The following is a 15,545-nucleotide window of genomic DNA, read 5'->3' on the forward strand; positions in this document are numbered from 1 at the left end:
ATTTTCTTCTAAGTTTTGTGAGAAATTGAATCAATGAAAAATATATTTTAGATTCTTTTCTTTTAAAGAAGAAAATAATTTAAAATGTAAACGACGATTTTGAATTGAAGAACTCAATGATTTTTTTATATATTTTGTATAGCAAGTTCATACTGAACTTGTTTCAAAATATTTGATAGGTATCTTACCGAACATTTCAAAATACATTCGATAGACTCGATTAGAGGTGTTAGGATTACACGAGAAAGTTTGGTTCGATAGATACTTATCGAATCTATTTTATAATATAAGGTATATATCTACTGAATTGATTTTTTAATGTTTGGTAAAAAGTTATGTTCGTTAGGATATTCACCGAACAAAACTTTTGGATTTTTCATTTTTTTTGTTTTTCCAATTTTGATACTTGATTAATCTTTTTAAAATATTCAAAAATGCATTAATTATGATTGCAAATCAAAAGTTACGATGTAAGCATTAAAAAAATCGAATCTCAACTTCGTTCTTTAATTTTCTTTTTATAAATCATCGAATAAAAAAATATCTAGATGTTCAAAATCAAGAGAATATCGTTCTTTATTTGCCATTCATAATCAAAGATTGTCGGAAATGATTGCAATCGCCGTTGAAAAATCTAACTATGTGAAAAAGATGAGAAATGATAGTTTGGATATTTTACACGTCAAAAATGGTGAAAATGATCTTCAGGACCATTTAAAAAGAAAAAAGTTTATCAAATGTCTTGTTAAGCTAAATCAGATAACTTAGAAACTATTTAAGAGAAAGTCCCTCCATGAAGATCCTTCTAAGTAATTTTCCCTAAAGAATATGGGCTCTCTCTGCCCCCCACTAAAACAAAAGCAGTTTGATGTCCTCTTAGAAATACTTCATAGGACATTCGATTGGCCCACCATACATATAACAAAATAAATTATTACAATTAATAAATATCAAATGTAAAGACTAGTAGTTGACCACTAAAGTTGAATAAAAGCGACATTATGGGTTCATTTATATATATAGTTTAGAGAATTTCTTTTGGCACTCCAACTTTTACTTATCAAATTTCCATCTTAAATTATTTATCACACCCTAATTAAAGATTAACATACATATTCAAATATTACAAAAGTTTGATTTAAGTCATTACTTCAACATTACAAAGCATTATAACGCATTGAAACAACTTCTGCAGTTGTTTACAATTATAATTAGGCTCATATAAAATTCTAAATCTAACACAAAAATCTTAAGAAGAAAGAGAGAGAGAGTATTAACATCCCAACTTTTACTTATTCCCAACTATATTTATTTAGGGTCCGACTGGTTGCACATCACCTAGAATCAATTGCATCCCAATCTAAAAAAAATGTTTTTCTTTTTTTGCCTTTAAAAATAAGAAAATATATCCCATCCCTACTTGTTACATTCTACCAAAAAAAAAAAAAAGTATACTAATACTAAAGATAAATAGTCCATCATTAGCAAGAATTCATGCAATTTTTTATTCTACTCGCTTGTAGATCATGAAGCTTTGAAAATTGAATTTATAGTTTATGAAACTTTAATGTTGTGGTCACTTTATGATTTTTCAAGATGTATAAAAAAAAAAAAAAGTGTAACCTTTTGTTTTTAGAGTGCATTGCTAACAATGTAGTTCAAGTGGAATTTTTAAAGTGATGAAGTGCAATTGGCATTGGGTGACGTGCAACTAATCAGTCTCATTTATTTAAACTGGACCCTCCGATTTGATATAATATGCATTGTTTAGATGTTTAATACATCATATATCTAAATGAAAAATATGCCATTATACCATATTGGATTGTGTACAATCAACTTAGAAAATATTATTAGATCTTACCAGTGTAAATATAAAATTCAATTGTTTGTATAATTAGGATATATATATATATATATATATATATATACCATCAGGGGTTGGTTGAGATGGTAAGGGTGACTAAATTTGTTCCCTAGGTCACACCTGCAAATCTTTATATGTCCCTCCATATAAATACATAAAAGTGATTATATTTAACTGTTGACCACGTGTTAGGGTGATTGGTACTTCTGGCCTGACAAAACAAAAATAATAATTAGAATATGTATTATTGGGATACACATAAAATCTCAACCATTGGATGCTGGGTTTACACGGTTGAGATTGTTTTGAATTATTTCTTGAGTCATGTATCTTTTTTTTTATTGATATTGAGTCATATATATATTGATTAATCATGTATATGTTCTTATACATAACTAAATTAAATTCCCATTAGAGTAAGACATGATTGATCCAAAATCGATTAGAAAAATTATCAAGAAAGTTCTCATCCATCCAATCCTTGTCAGGATTCAAATCCTAAATTAAAACCCAATTTCAAAATGGATCCAATTTCGAATGTGATCGGATCCATTGACTAGTAGTCCAAATTGTCAAAGTATTCCACTAATGTGTAGTAAATTCTAGCAAATTCATATTCGGATGACGTGTCAATTTATACGTGCTTCACAGGGCTTCTAATGTGTAGAACATTCATCAAACTTAGTCTCCATGCCCACGACCCGCCCTCTTTTTCGAAAATCTCCCGCTAAGATTTAAAACCGACTTTTGACTCTCCCTCTCCCTTCCGGGAAAATTTACAAAACGGCCTTTTCCTTAATCAGGTAAGTAAAACAAAACAAAACAAAACAAATCCAGCCAAACACCGTTTTGATAAAAGGGCTTTTTCGTAATTTCGTTTCTCAAAATAAAATAAGAACAACTTTCACGGATCTCAAGAGCAGAAATATCGGGTCGAATACCACCTCTTTTAAAGGGTACCGTTACGTTCAAAATATTTCAATTTTTAAATCTTGGAGGGTATTGTCGTCATTTTATTATATTTTCGTAATTTCTCACTATTTTGATAATCATAAAAAGAAAATAATAATAATAATAATAATAAAATTTCAGTAAAAAATGAACCTTGGAAATAGCAGGTTCCTTCGGCAGATCCCTTTAAAATTTGTACCGATTCAAATTCCAAAAACTAAATTTTCTTTTATATATAAATTAAAAAATTATAATTAATAATAAAAGGAGAAAGAAAAACAACAGTGTCAGCTCAGGATGAACGGTATCCCCAAAGGTATAATAAATAGTTAATGATTTTATCTAGAGAATTTCGATGATCATCAACAGCTCACAAATAAGGAGAACGTCTTCCTAAGGTTGACATTAACATCGTACTCAAATTTTTAAAGAAATTTCATTAAAATACGAGGGCTTTTCTGTCTTTTTCTTGTACCCAATAATTTCCAATAATAAAGCCAAGTCAGTATTGGAAAGCTGTGGGCCCTCTTAAGAAAGACGAATTTGTCTAGTGGACAATAACAACTGCATCGAAAGTTATTCCCTCAAAAGATGCTTGAGGTTAAGATTGGAAGATTTTCCTAGGGATTCCCATCATAACCTGACAACCAACGCGACCGGTTCCCATCTTTGCCTAATTCTTCGTTTTTTTCCATATAAGATATACTGATTCTCTAGGTATCCGATCCACATCTTTTCTACACGTCATTATGTTATTGGTTTATTGACAAAAACTCGTCCAACGACGTTGTACCTTAAATAACCCAAATTTCCCTTTCTTCAACGCTAACTTGAAAATCGAGATCAATTAAAAAAGATATATATAAAAAAAAAACAGAAAAAATAGAAACCCTAATTAGGGCACCGCCTTTCGTCTTCTTTAGCTTCTTCAAATCGAACACCAAAACTATGTAACTCTGATTTGTATCAATTTTAACATCTTCATCAACTAAAAAAAAAAAAATCAACGATTGTTTCACAGATCCAGGACAATATCGCCGGAAAATCTCAATATCTGACATACGCTCGCCGTGATCTGACCCACAAGCACAACTCGTCATGGTTGTAAACGGCAGACCTTTGAAACGAATGAAGAAGAGAGTTACAGCAGATCTGTACGATTTCCTCACTTTTCCGACCTCCGTTGAGTTTTCCGGCCACCTCGGTGGTCCCTTCCGGTCGAACATACGATCCTTCCTAAGGAAGCATGCGCGTCAACCGTATCCTTGTTCTCTCTTTCCTCACCTTCTGACGTGGCAGATCGTGTGTAGAGTTGGAGAGTTGATCGACGTCCAGGATTCATTTCCAGCAATGGTTTCTGTAGATATCGTCGAAGAAGACGTTACGAGATCTAGATCCGTTTATTGTGACCAGTGCCGAGTTATTGGTGAGTTGTTTTTATTCGATTTTCTTTGGGTTCAGTTTTCTGTAACTCGTTATCGGGTTATTCACCGGAATCTGACCCACTAAGAGGCGATGATGTTGATTTTCTCTTACATGATGACGTGGCATTTGTTAAATAAATCTAAATAAATATTTTGAATTTTGAATTTATTAATATGTTTAATTGATACAGCTATTATTGTAATTTCTCCTGGAAATTAATAATTCTAGCTGTAATTTTCATCATCATTTCTAGTGCTCAATTTCTCGTGAGATTTTGAAAATTACCCATTCAGCCTAAAATATGAATCTGATTGCAGCCTTAGCAACACAAATTTGAAAAAAAAAAAAAAAAAAAAGCTCTGTATTTGGTTCTTAGATGTAATGGGTTTTAATTTTGATAGACATAATTCTTAGATTTAATGATGTTTTTGCGACTCAATAGCCCCGCCCCAAGGATCAAAGGCTTAATATGGTGGTTATATATGGATTTGTAGGCTCAAAATTCATTTGTTCAAAGTCAAAATGACTGGGTCTATAATGAATTTTCCATTTGATTATGTATGGGATGTCGAAACCTATCTAACGTCGTGTGGTTCCATCTTTGTTCTCTGTCTCTACCAAACCAGGTTGGAGTGGCCATCCGGTGTGTGGAAAGCGATACCATTTCATAATTCGGAGAGACTGTAATTTCATTGATGGGTATCTCAAGTCGTGTACCAGATGTGGGGATTTATTACATTTGTCGGATTCTAGGTGTGGATCTTCATCTCCAACTTTGAAACCACAGTTGGGATGCCCCATTTCATTTGAGATGATTATTCAGTTTTGTGTTCATGTTCGATGACATAACATAAATTTCTTGTCGCCTCCATTGGTTTAGTTTTAAAAATTATCATGAATTTAGGTTCAATATTCTAAATTGAGTAAAAAAATTTTGATCTATAGCCTAATAAACAAATGGGGTTTTTTTTTTGGGGGGGTGATGTCAAGAGGTCTCTTGTTTCGATGGATGGGTTTTGGTACATTATGAATTTAAGGGGGTGTATTTTTTAAATAAAATCTATATTTGACATTGGCAGGTGTAAATCATGCGATCATGTGATGTCTGAAGATGAGCTGGAAAATTGGGTGCATCTGCAGTTAGAAGACACCACACATCTATTGCATGGTGTAGTGCACAGTAATGGCTATGGACATCTTCTTAAAGTAAATGGAAGGGAAGGCGGCTCTAAGTTTCTCTCTGGTTTTGATATTATGAATTTTTGGGATCGACTTTGTACAACACTCGGAGTCAGGTTAGGATTCTTCTTCATATCTACCAGTTTGCTCATTATCAAATATTTGTGAAATTCAATAGAGTTTTTTCCCTCCTTTTCGGTACTTTTTGATAGAACATTCGTTCCCTCTCCGCCCCCCACCCCCACCATCATTGAAGCCTTAGTGTTCCTCAAATTCAATTTTGCCCGCAGCATATCTTCTTTTGTCGAAAGTGTGTTCACATCCACTTTCACCATAGCACCACCTTCTTTTGGGTGGCCTCACTCTTCTAAAACCATCAACGTGTATATTCCTTTTAATTTGTGCCGTAATTGACCTTTGTTGAACATGCCCAAACCATCTCAACTAATTAAAAACTAATGGATAAAACATTATCAAATGTAGGGAGATACAAGTCATAAAATTAGTGCTAGTTGACTTGTACTGATCTAATTAATGGAAAATTTCTACAATAAAACATTTCGGCCATGTTTTATGCATTCGAATGTTGAGTGGTTAAGATTGATGCAAGATAAGACTAAGAAAGCCGCAACTACAAAAACAAGTATCTTTAAGGAATAAAGAATATGTCCAAATATGAAATAAAATGAAGTATTTGATTTGGACTTAACAAAGATGGCCAGTAGAAACACAAATGAAAATGAGTACTTTCGTCAAATTGGCCAGAGCAATATAAAGGCAAAAAGAAACGAAAATGACAGATGGAGAGTTAGAAAAAAGAAAAAAAAGAAAGATATGATGCAACATGCTTGACTGAAGATATAATTACTAGTAAAAGTTTAAATGACAAATGTGATCAGCCAAGGTGTAGATGAGGATGATATTGTCCATTGCCAGATCTTATAAACAAAATTGAAGCTTACCAGTGACTTATAAATTTGATCTTTAACAGGAAGGTCAGTGTAATGGATGTGTCGAAGAAGTATGGATTTGACTATCGGCTTCTCCATGCCGTCACCAAGGGCCATCCTTGGTATGGAAATTGGGGTTATGAGTTTGGGGCTGGGAGCTTTGCTGTTACCCTAGATGCTTATAATAAGGCAGTTGACAGCCTCTCCGAAGTCCCCCTCTCCCTATTCTTCCAAGGGAGAAAACCTCGCACCCGTCTGCAAGATATTATCACCTTCTACCAGTATCTGTCAGAGCTTGAGCTCTGTTCAACAAGGGACCTTTTTTGCTTCTTGATGAGTCTGATCCATAAAACCCATGAGCAGTCTTCAGTGTTTGGTACTTATAAGACACCTGGAACTTGCTCTAGTGTGGTGTGTGCATGGACAAAGGACGATGTTGAGAATGTAGAACAAGCCATGATCAAAGTGCTCCGTGCAGTCGTTGGGTGCCGCTGGGTGTCTTGGCGTGCTCTCAAGGGTGCCATGTGTAGGGTGGCATCAGCAGAGCTCCTTAACTATTGCCTCAAGGGCCTGGGAGGGAAGTCGGTTGGGGATGGCATGTTTATTCACTCTCGATGCAACCCCGACACAGATGCAATAGAGTACAGGTAAAGAATTATCATTCTTTTCTAAAAGAATCTCTTTATTTTTAGATAGTCCGTATCAGATACTTATGAAATTGTTTTTCCCTAATTTCTTAGCAGGATTGGGCCTCACAATGACAGTTCCAACGACATCAGTTGTGTCATTAACATGAACACCTCAAGGAGTCCAACCAAGTATCATCTCCTTCGAGACCTGAATTTTCTGTATGACGCACTTCTCAACCCTCAAACCATGTTGGAATACAGACCTAAAACAACAAGAGAACTTGCAGTATGCTCAGCTGCAAAACTCCTAGACTGCAAGCACTTTGTAAAGGACTACAAACCAGAAAAGGTTGCTGTCGTAAACCCATTTGCAATCCAACTCGAATGCTCGGTGGAGCTGATTGACCAACCTAAAGATTACACAGCCCCACCATCCGAGCTCATTGTCTTGCCAGTGGATGCTACGGTGGCTGACCTCAAGAGAGAAGCAACTGAAGCTTTCCAAGAAGTTTATTTGCTCTTTAAGAGGTTTCAAGTTGAGGGGTTCCCAGACCTTAATGTGAATGACTCAGATTCTGTAAAGTTAGTGATTGGGTCTAATGGGTTAATTCGAGTACATGGAAGGTGCCTTGGGAATGATGAGTTTGATGACCTCTTCCGAATGGAGAGAGGACCCGAAAGTTGGACAGTGAATTGCCCTTGTGGAGCCAGGGATGATGATGGAGAGAGAATGTTGGCTTGTGATGCCTGTGGCATTTGGCAACATACAAGGTGTGCTGGGATCCATGACTTTGAACCTGCTCCTGATAGATTCAATTGTGGTAGATGTGGTAGTTCTTCCAAGAAGAAAGGATCAATAATGAAAATAAAAAATGGAAGGAATTGCAAGGATCAGACTGGTGCTGTTGCTGATGCATGCAAGATTGATATTAGCTTAAGTGTGATCTAAACATTATTTTGTACATGTACAGTTTTTTGAGGGGATTCCCTTTCCCAACTGATGTATAGTTTTGGTCTTTTTGTAGATTTAGGCAGTTCTAAATCTTTTTTGAGAGGTATTTCAAAGATCTCTTTGAGATTTTTTTTTTATGTTTTTTTTTTAATATTAAATTTTGAAGAACTAGAAGGAAAAAAATTGTTTTGTATGGATGTATTTTTCAAAATCTGCTCGTGTGCAATTTTGCATGATAGTGAAGTGAACTTATATGCTTTATTACAGCCTACAGGGCAGCAAACAAAACAATTGACATGAAGAAAAGAAAAGAAACTCACTTGTATTTTTCTTCCTTGAGCCAGCATCAGGGGGGTAATCACTTTTTTTTTATAAAAATTTTAAAATAATCATAACTACTTCCTTTTCACACTGAGCAGTCTCTCCACATCCCCAGTGGCACTCTCCAGCCTCAGCTTCCATAACCGTCACCTGAGGATGAAACTAACATAAATATTGAAACAATAGAAATCCTAAACTGAGCTCATCAGATAATTACTGACATCAACTATTACGTTTTTGTATGTGGTAAAAAAAATATTGAAAAGTGGAGGAGGGGGGAACCAATAAAATATATATGGTGCATCCCATGCCATTTTCAATAACCTTTCAGGTTTGATGAGAAATTCATTTTGGATGTTAGTGCTTACCACCTCTGTTGGTTTGCTTACCATGCCATCATGTGGAAGTTTCGGGATCTGCTTGCCAGTGTTCTATAGGTCTTGGTTGGCCGACCTTGCTGCTTTCATGCTCTCCTGGAATTTAGTTTCATCCATGGAAAGTGACTTGGCTTCTAAGTTGGCAACAAACGACTTGGCATAAATGAGGTTTGTGAAATAATATGCAGCTTCAGATATGAGTTTCTACTGCTGCTCATGCAGTTGAATGAATTGGAGGTTGGAATGCAACTGCGGGGGATTAGCACGTCAATGATGAAAACTAGTAAGCAACACTTCCGATTGGCGATAGATGGCTTTGTTGTTGAAAATCAACAAAAACATGAACACATTATTCAACAACATGAATCTATCATGAATAAATTGGCTTATTGGAGATAGGGAGACAAAACAATATGACCATTTTTTCCCTTCTTATGATTACTATAAATAGCACTACCCACAAAAATGGAGAGGAAGGTCGCCTCAGCGGGATAGCCACAATGGAAAAATAACGTCAAAACCCTTGACATGGATCCAATTCGTGGATTTTGAATCATGATAGGGCACTCCAGAGACAAGTACACAATCCAGGTGCCGGGACGAATTAGAGAGTGTTAGCTAAGAATTAACAGAAGATGTAACTCACAATACGTGTCAAGCTGAGGTTTTATCACTTTATCCACCAACTTGGTGAGGTCTATGAGTGGTAATACTTCACAGTTGTGTTGTGGGAAGGCATGTAGGAGTTAGAAAAGTGAAGAAGCAAAGACCAAAAAGAAGACGAGGAATAGATGTTGTACCCAAGATGCTTTTTAGACATAAGCATAGGAGTTCAATCCATAAATGGTGGCTTCCGACAATTTTTACAGATTCTCCATTCCCTTTTAATGGTGAGGATGGAAGGCCTCATCAATAGATAAGGTACAAAGAGAACCCCCAACAACCCATATCTTAGAAAAAATTCATTCCATAGGGAAAAAAAGAAAAGAGAGAATCCATCTCACGACTATGTTGTGGTGTTTTGTTTCAGCTATTTTGGTCCATAGAGAACCTGAAGAAATTAGTGAAACTATTTGTGTTGTTTTTTCGTTTTTGTCCCACCCCACCTGGAATTTGGAGAGTTTCATGCGCAAGATAGGGTTGTGGATAAGGCATAGCCCTAAAATATCCAGAAGCGGCATCAAAGAGGAGGGCATAGTCCCGAAAACTGTTGTTCCTCTCCATTACAAGGTCTCTCTCTCTCTCTCTCTCTCCATATACCTTCTCTTTGGTTAGATGCTACTTTTAATGATTCTCTTATTCAGTTAGACTATGCCTATAATTCTTTTTGAGCCGGGATTGGGCTTGATTAGAAATCAGCCAGTTTATGATCTGACCCAACCTGGCTCGGCCCGGGCCATTGACATGACTCACCCTTATTTTATCACCTCTTTGGACTCCTACACTTTCAAACTCAGTCCAATTCTTATTTTATCTTCCCCAGGCTTTCTACTCATTCATGTCAACATCCTTAGCTCGGATATGTTCATTCTATGGACATGTTTCTTGATCGTTCGATAGTCTACTCTATAAAGCATATCAATCCTAGTGTCGTCTAGTAAAATTTTCCCTTTAGTTTGCTTGGTACGGTCAGTAACAACACTCAAGAAGTACTTCTCCATTTTAGCCACCCAACTCTAGTTCCATAGAGAACATCCTCTTCTTGCGAGCATTCCCATTAAATCTTAAATGGAATTCAGGATGGTAAGTAGGATTGGGGATTCTATCTAATATGAGCCTTGGTATGGGATGGGAATTTGGAAAGGACTAATGGAAGTTTATGAAAAATTTGTAGCATCAAGTTCAAGGTCGGGAATGGAAGATCTACGAGGAGGATTGGAGCGGGAAATGTCTGCAAAATCCATCCTCATCTCTGCATACAGTTCCTTTTAAAGACTAGCAGGTGAACTGTTAATTAGAATAAGTGGTTTCACAGTGTAGGAACCTTCTTTTTATAGGCCTTCTCAATCGACTTGAAGCTATCCCATTGATCAAAAGGAGGAGGAATGGTATGTGTGGTAAAGGGACCTCGAAAGGTAGTTTATTGTGAAGTCTTTGTACGTAGGATTGGCAATTTCCTTGAGAAGAACCTGCTTCAGCATTGCACATTTGGGGTAAGTTGATCCCTTTTTAAGAGTTCAAACCTTTTATTTGGGCAGTGGTGCTTGATACATACATTCCAACAACAGATCATCTAAATCATCAAAAAATGATGATTTCCAATCATTGCATTATGTGTAAAGTTCATGATGAAGGGGTTAATCATCTTTTCACTCTTTGTGATTTGGCTTGGAAATATTAGGGAGATCTTTGCATCATGGCAGAGGTGTGCTTTTGGAAAAGAGGAGATTTGAAGCATAGAAACATTACTATCTATTGAGGTATTTGGGAAAAACATAATATGAATGTGTTTGAAGCTAAAGGTAGATTGAGTGCAGAGGTTTGTGGTTGCATAGCGTGCCTTTCGGTTGAGTAGAATTCTATCTTAATTATTTCTCCTTTAGTTGTAGAGGGGAAATCTTCTTCCCTCTTATAAATCCTTATCGTTATCATCTACATCCAATCTCAACATTGAAGTCGGAAACACGAATCCTCTTTTTTTCCATTCAACACTACCAAGAGCTATATCTATATCTTCTGTCATGGCAAACGACTTCAAATCTTTATTCACTAACTCTATCCACCTGATTCCTGACCTTCCTCTGATTAGTCTTCAGAATAAAACATTCACTCAAAGTCGAAAACTCTAAAAATATTTATAATAAACAAAAGTATGAGGAAACAAAAAAGACTATAAATTCCACATGTTTAAAAGAGCTAGAATTTCTTATAACCAATGGGACCTTGCCTTGATGGTAACATATATAAGAACCAGAAGAAAATCATCAGCCCCTACTGGTACATAATTTGCTGATATTGCAGCAAATTGTCGATAACCCTACATATGTAAAGAAGATCCTCACGAGGAGTTTTGAAATCACTGATTTTTTTTGCAGATCTTTCTCTGCAAACTAAATCCCCTATTTCCCACACCCTTTGAAAGTGCCAACTTAGCTAAGTTGGTGAAGGTATGTAGAGTATTGATTCCATGACCAAGGTTCAAATCTCGTTGAACCACTTTCATGTTGACTACTAACCTCCCTTGCTTGCCTAGACACACACACACACACACAAAAAAAAGAATAATACAGAAGTGACCTCAGGCTGAAACGTCATATCGAACTTCTTAATGTGAAAGTGTATGGGAACCATAGATTCTTTTCATCGAGATACGAGTGAAAAGCATCTACGGTTCCTATCCACTCTCATGTCAAGAAGTGTGATATGAGGTTCCAGCTTGAGATCACTCCAGCATGACTCAAAAAAAGAAGAAAAGACGTTTCTTTTAAAATAACTGAGGAAGTAATCATTAGTTAATAAGTAATCCTCAGACCAAGGTATCAAAATTCAGTTTCAGTGTCGATTTTCTAAAGCATAGAAACAAAAACTATTTTGGAAATATTTTGACCAGTGTAGAAATCAATACAATTTCCATAGAATATCATGAAATTATGGAAATATTGAGTAAGCACTCATTGAAAGTGTACGAAATGATAAAATACATACATAAGCTATCACACTATAATAAACAACCATATGGAGTGTGAAAATGAAGATCAATAACATTTCACAACAAGTTGGCCTAAGAACTGGGAATCCTGACTACAAAAAAGAACTATTCTTCATGGAACTGAGAATAATAGTGTCACATTAACTACAAACACCTTAATATGTAGAACACACCTACTTAAACAAACAAACTTACACATTCTCAAATTGCTATACACACAATATATATGTGTGGGCTAAAATAAGTAATGCGGTCCCAGTCAACTCTGAGTCCAACATTAGAGAGTGGACTGAGTCGACTGACAAGGGGGTAGGGACGTCCCACACCTTGTGGAGTAGGGCTTTTGCCTCAAGATTCACAACATTGAGGGAATCGTAGAATGGGAGCTTGATCCTACGTTCAATGTACTAGTAGTTTGCTAGAGAATTGGTTAGAATAGCTATTATTAATTTTCTTAGTTGTTAAGCTTTGTAATAAGGTGGCTGGGGGGTTACTATGCCTCATACACAAATTTGGGCAATATAAGGATTATATATTTAGAAAAAAAATGCAGAAAACAAAGAGATGGCCCCAAGGTGAATCAAACACATCCCTGGTGCTTCCTAATATAAGCTGAATTTAGAAAATAAGCATCCAAAATCAAGCTCAAGAATTAGAAGAACAAATTATCACAGATTGAATGAATTTCAAACAAAAGCACGAAAGATAAAACCAAAATCAACATGCCCTCATGCAGAACCATCTACTGACCATCATCAAAGTCCTCAATCACTATGGTTATGATTGTTTCACACGGGCAGATTTAGAGTGGGGGCACTTGCCCCCACAAGAATTTTCAAAGTCTATGAATTATTGGTCTATTGCAACAGATTTTAGCAGCGGATAAAAGAAAATCTGTCACTATTGCCCCCACAAAAAAAATTTCTACTCTTGGTTGCCCCCACATGGGAAAAATCCAGGCTCTGCCCCTGGTTTCACAAGCTAACATACCTTTTGAAGAAAAATGATACCAACTACTTGAATTCTCAAGTGTAACTTGTTTTAGAGGACATCAATATACATATTTATACAGAATTCCATATACATCTGACAATTGTTTGACACAAGGCTTAGACTAAAATTTAGGAGTTAATAACCATCTTTATGACGAAGAAATTATCGAATAACCAACTAGATGCAAGAAACATTTCTCCGATCAGTTAAACTATAGAGAATGGAGAACAAAAAAGAACTTAGGGCTGAAATCAGTAAAATTTAAATTCTAATCAAAAGAAGCTCATAATTCTCAGAAAATTCCTCCAGAAGTCCCTTAGAACATCAAATATAAGGCTCTCAATAAGCTTTTAATTCTCAGATTCTCTTTTTTCTTTTTTCTAACTACCATTCAAGAAACCCTAAATTCAGAAAGCTTGAATACCGATTCATGTAGCCCAAGTTTAGGTTGTTTCTAGTTCATAAATATCTATAATAGTTTATGATTAGATTAATTCTATAGAAACACAAAGAAAAAGAAAAAGAAAAAGAAAAACTCTGAACCGAATGTTAAACTATCCAATTCTCATATTTCATGCAATAAAATATGATGATCATGCTCTCTTCATGGTTTTGCCGATTTAATTCGAATGAAAACAACAACTAATCATAAAATTTCTTGAAAATTTGAACCGAATTTCTTCATTCATGCATACTAACAACAAACCCTAAATTAAAATTAAGGGAAAAAGATTGAGAGAACACAGATGGGGATTAGTGAATCGTTGAACTACCTTCTGATGGAGCAAAAGTGATCAAACGAAACTGGACGGCGTATTTGATCGAGAAAATCATAGAATGTGATCAACCGAGACGAAACATCCATGAATTTTGTCTCTTGTTTTCGTTAGAAATTGAATTTGACCTCAATTTTTTTTTTCTTTTTCGCCCTAGAAATTCAATGTAACCTCTCTCTCTCTCTCTCATCTCTCTCTCTCTCTCTCTCTCTCTCTCATCTCTCTCAATTTAAACGGATGGCAGTGGTTTCAAATCTGGGTTGGACGTCTCGTTCTTCAGACCGAGTTGTATCGGACGACTTATCTCGTTCCGTGATACACCATTAACTGGGTTTACAATTATATATAAAAATAATTATAATTCTTTCTAATAAAATGATGTAGATTAAATCATGATTAGTCATAATTTTTTTTTAAAATTTAAATAATAAATATTTAAAGAATAGAAAATGATTATTTTAATTATAAACTACAAAATCCGAGTTGTCTCAAAAAGGAAAAATCTTGAGTTCAAGCCGACTATTAGAAGTTGGCAACCCCTCGGATTTTTACCAGAGGCCCAGACATCTTAGTTTCAAAATAATAATAATAATAAATCCCAGTCGACCCGGCCAAGATTTTCAAAATATCATTCGAGTAAACTAGTTTATTAGGTGAGATGCGTGAAGCCTGAGACGCAATGTCCATCCATCTCGATGGTGAATGATACCCAGTTGATCTCAAACAAAATTTGAAACCATGCTTACAATGGCACATGAGATTACGAGGACCGATTGTGTCCCCTACCACCCGAGTCTCCGATACAAATAGTTATTTATCCGATACGAACAATTGGTAATTCAATAGCATATGATGGAAGTTTGAACATTATCTGTATTTTAATTTAAAAACAAGATACTTTCACATTAAGAATTAAATTAATTTTCTTAATTACAGGGATTATGTGTGTTTTTAGTCATTTTAACAAAGTAGTTCCACATATGTTTTGTGTTTAGATCAGATTGAGTAGAATATTAATAGGTAAAAATAAATTAAGGATATGACACATTTTTACAGATATAAATTTTAGAAAAAATTATTTAAATGACCCTGATGGAAGGACTCTTTTCTAAATAGTCCATATGTTTAGGACAGTCTCCTAATAATTCATTTAGTAAAATTTTCGTTTCTTAATAGTTATTAGATCTCATCTCACGGTTATAATGTTTTTGAAATATCTAGACTGCACTATTCTCATTTTCTTGGTGATTGTGGTCATTTATGGCGATCTTTGATCATGCATCATGAATGGAGAATGATATTCTCTTAATTTTGGCATTTAGAGATATTTTTTATATTTATTTCAATAATTTATAAAAAATGAAGAACAAAATTGAAATTCTAGATTTTTTTATGATTATATTTTAATTTTTGATTTTGAACTATGATTTATGCATTTTGGGTATTTCAAGGAGATTTACTCAGTATAGAACTAAA

At 35.1% G+C, this 15,545-nt stretch overlaps 1 protein-coding gene and 1 long non-coding RNA gene across 4 annotated transcripts; one reads left to right on the forward strand and one right to left on the reverse strand.

Moving 5' to 3' along the window:
• Positions 1-3,699: 3,699 nt before the first annotated feature.
• Positions 3,700-14,284, reverse strand: LOC147406559 (uncharacterized). 2 transcript variants are annotated; one of them, XR_015176494.1, is made up of 4 exons: positions 14,067-14,284; positions 8,664-8,900; positions 8,274-8,424; positions 3,700-4,175 (listed from the first exon to the last, which is right to left on the reverse strand). It is a non-coding gene; the product is annotated as an uncharacterized LOC147406559 (long non-coding RNA). The 2 variants fall into 2 exon arrangements; XR_015176493.1 differs by lacking the exon at positions 3,700-4,175 and having other exon boundaries at positions 8,193-8,424; positions 14,067-14,282.
• Positions 3,917-8,114, forward strand: LOC147406560 (RING/FYVE/PHD zinc finger superfamily protein). 2 transcript variants are annotated; one of them, XM_086434651.1, is made up of 5 exons: positions 3,917-4,244; positions 4,870-4,996; positions 5,323-5,538; positions 6,414-7,019; positions 7,113-8,114. In XM_086434651.1, the coding sequence occupies exons 1-5, from the start codon at positions 3,917-3,919 to the stop codon at positions 7,948-7,950; spliced, it is 2,115 nt and encodes a 704-aa protein (XP_086290777.1). In that variant the 3' UTR covers positions 7,951-8,114. The 2 variants fall into 2 exon arrangements, with proteins under 2 accessions (XP_086290777.1, XP_086290778.1); XM_086434652.1 differs by having other exon boundaries at positions 7,116-8,112.
• Positions 14,285-15,545: the final 1,261 nt, after the last annotated feature.

The sequence above is a fragment of the Akebia trifoliata genome, chromosome 3, assembly GCF_017979445.1.
Source record: "Akebia trifoliata isolate Shusen 1 chromosome 3, ASM1797944v1, whole genome shotgun sequence".
NCBI lineage: Eukaryota > Viridiplantae > Streptophyta > Magnoliopsida > Ranunculales > Lardizabalaceae > Akebia > Akebia trifoliata.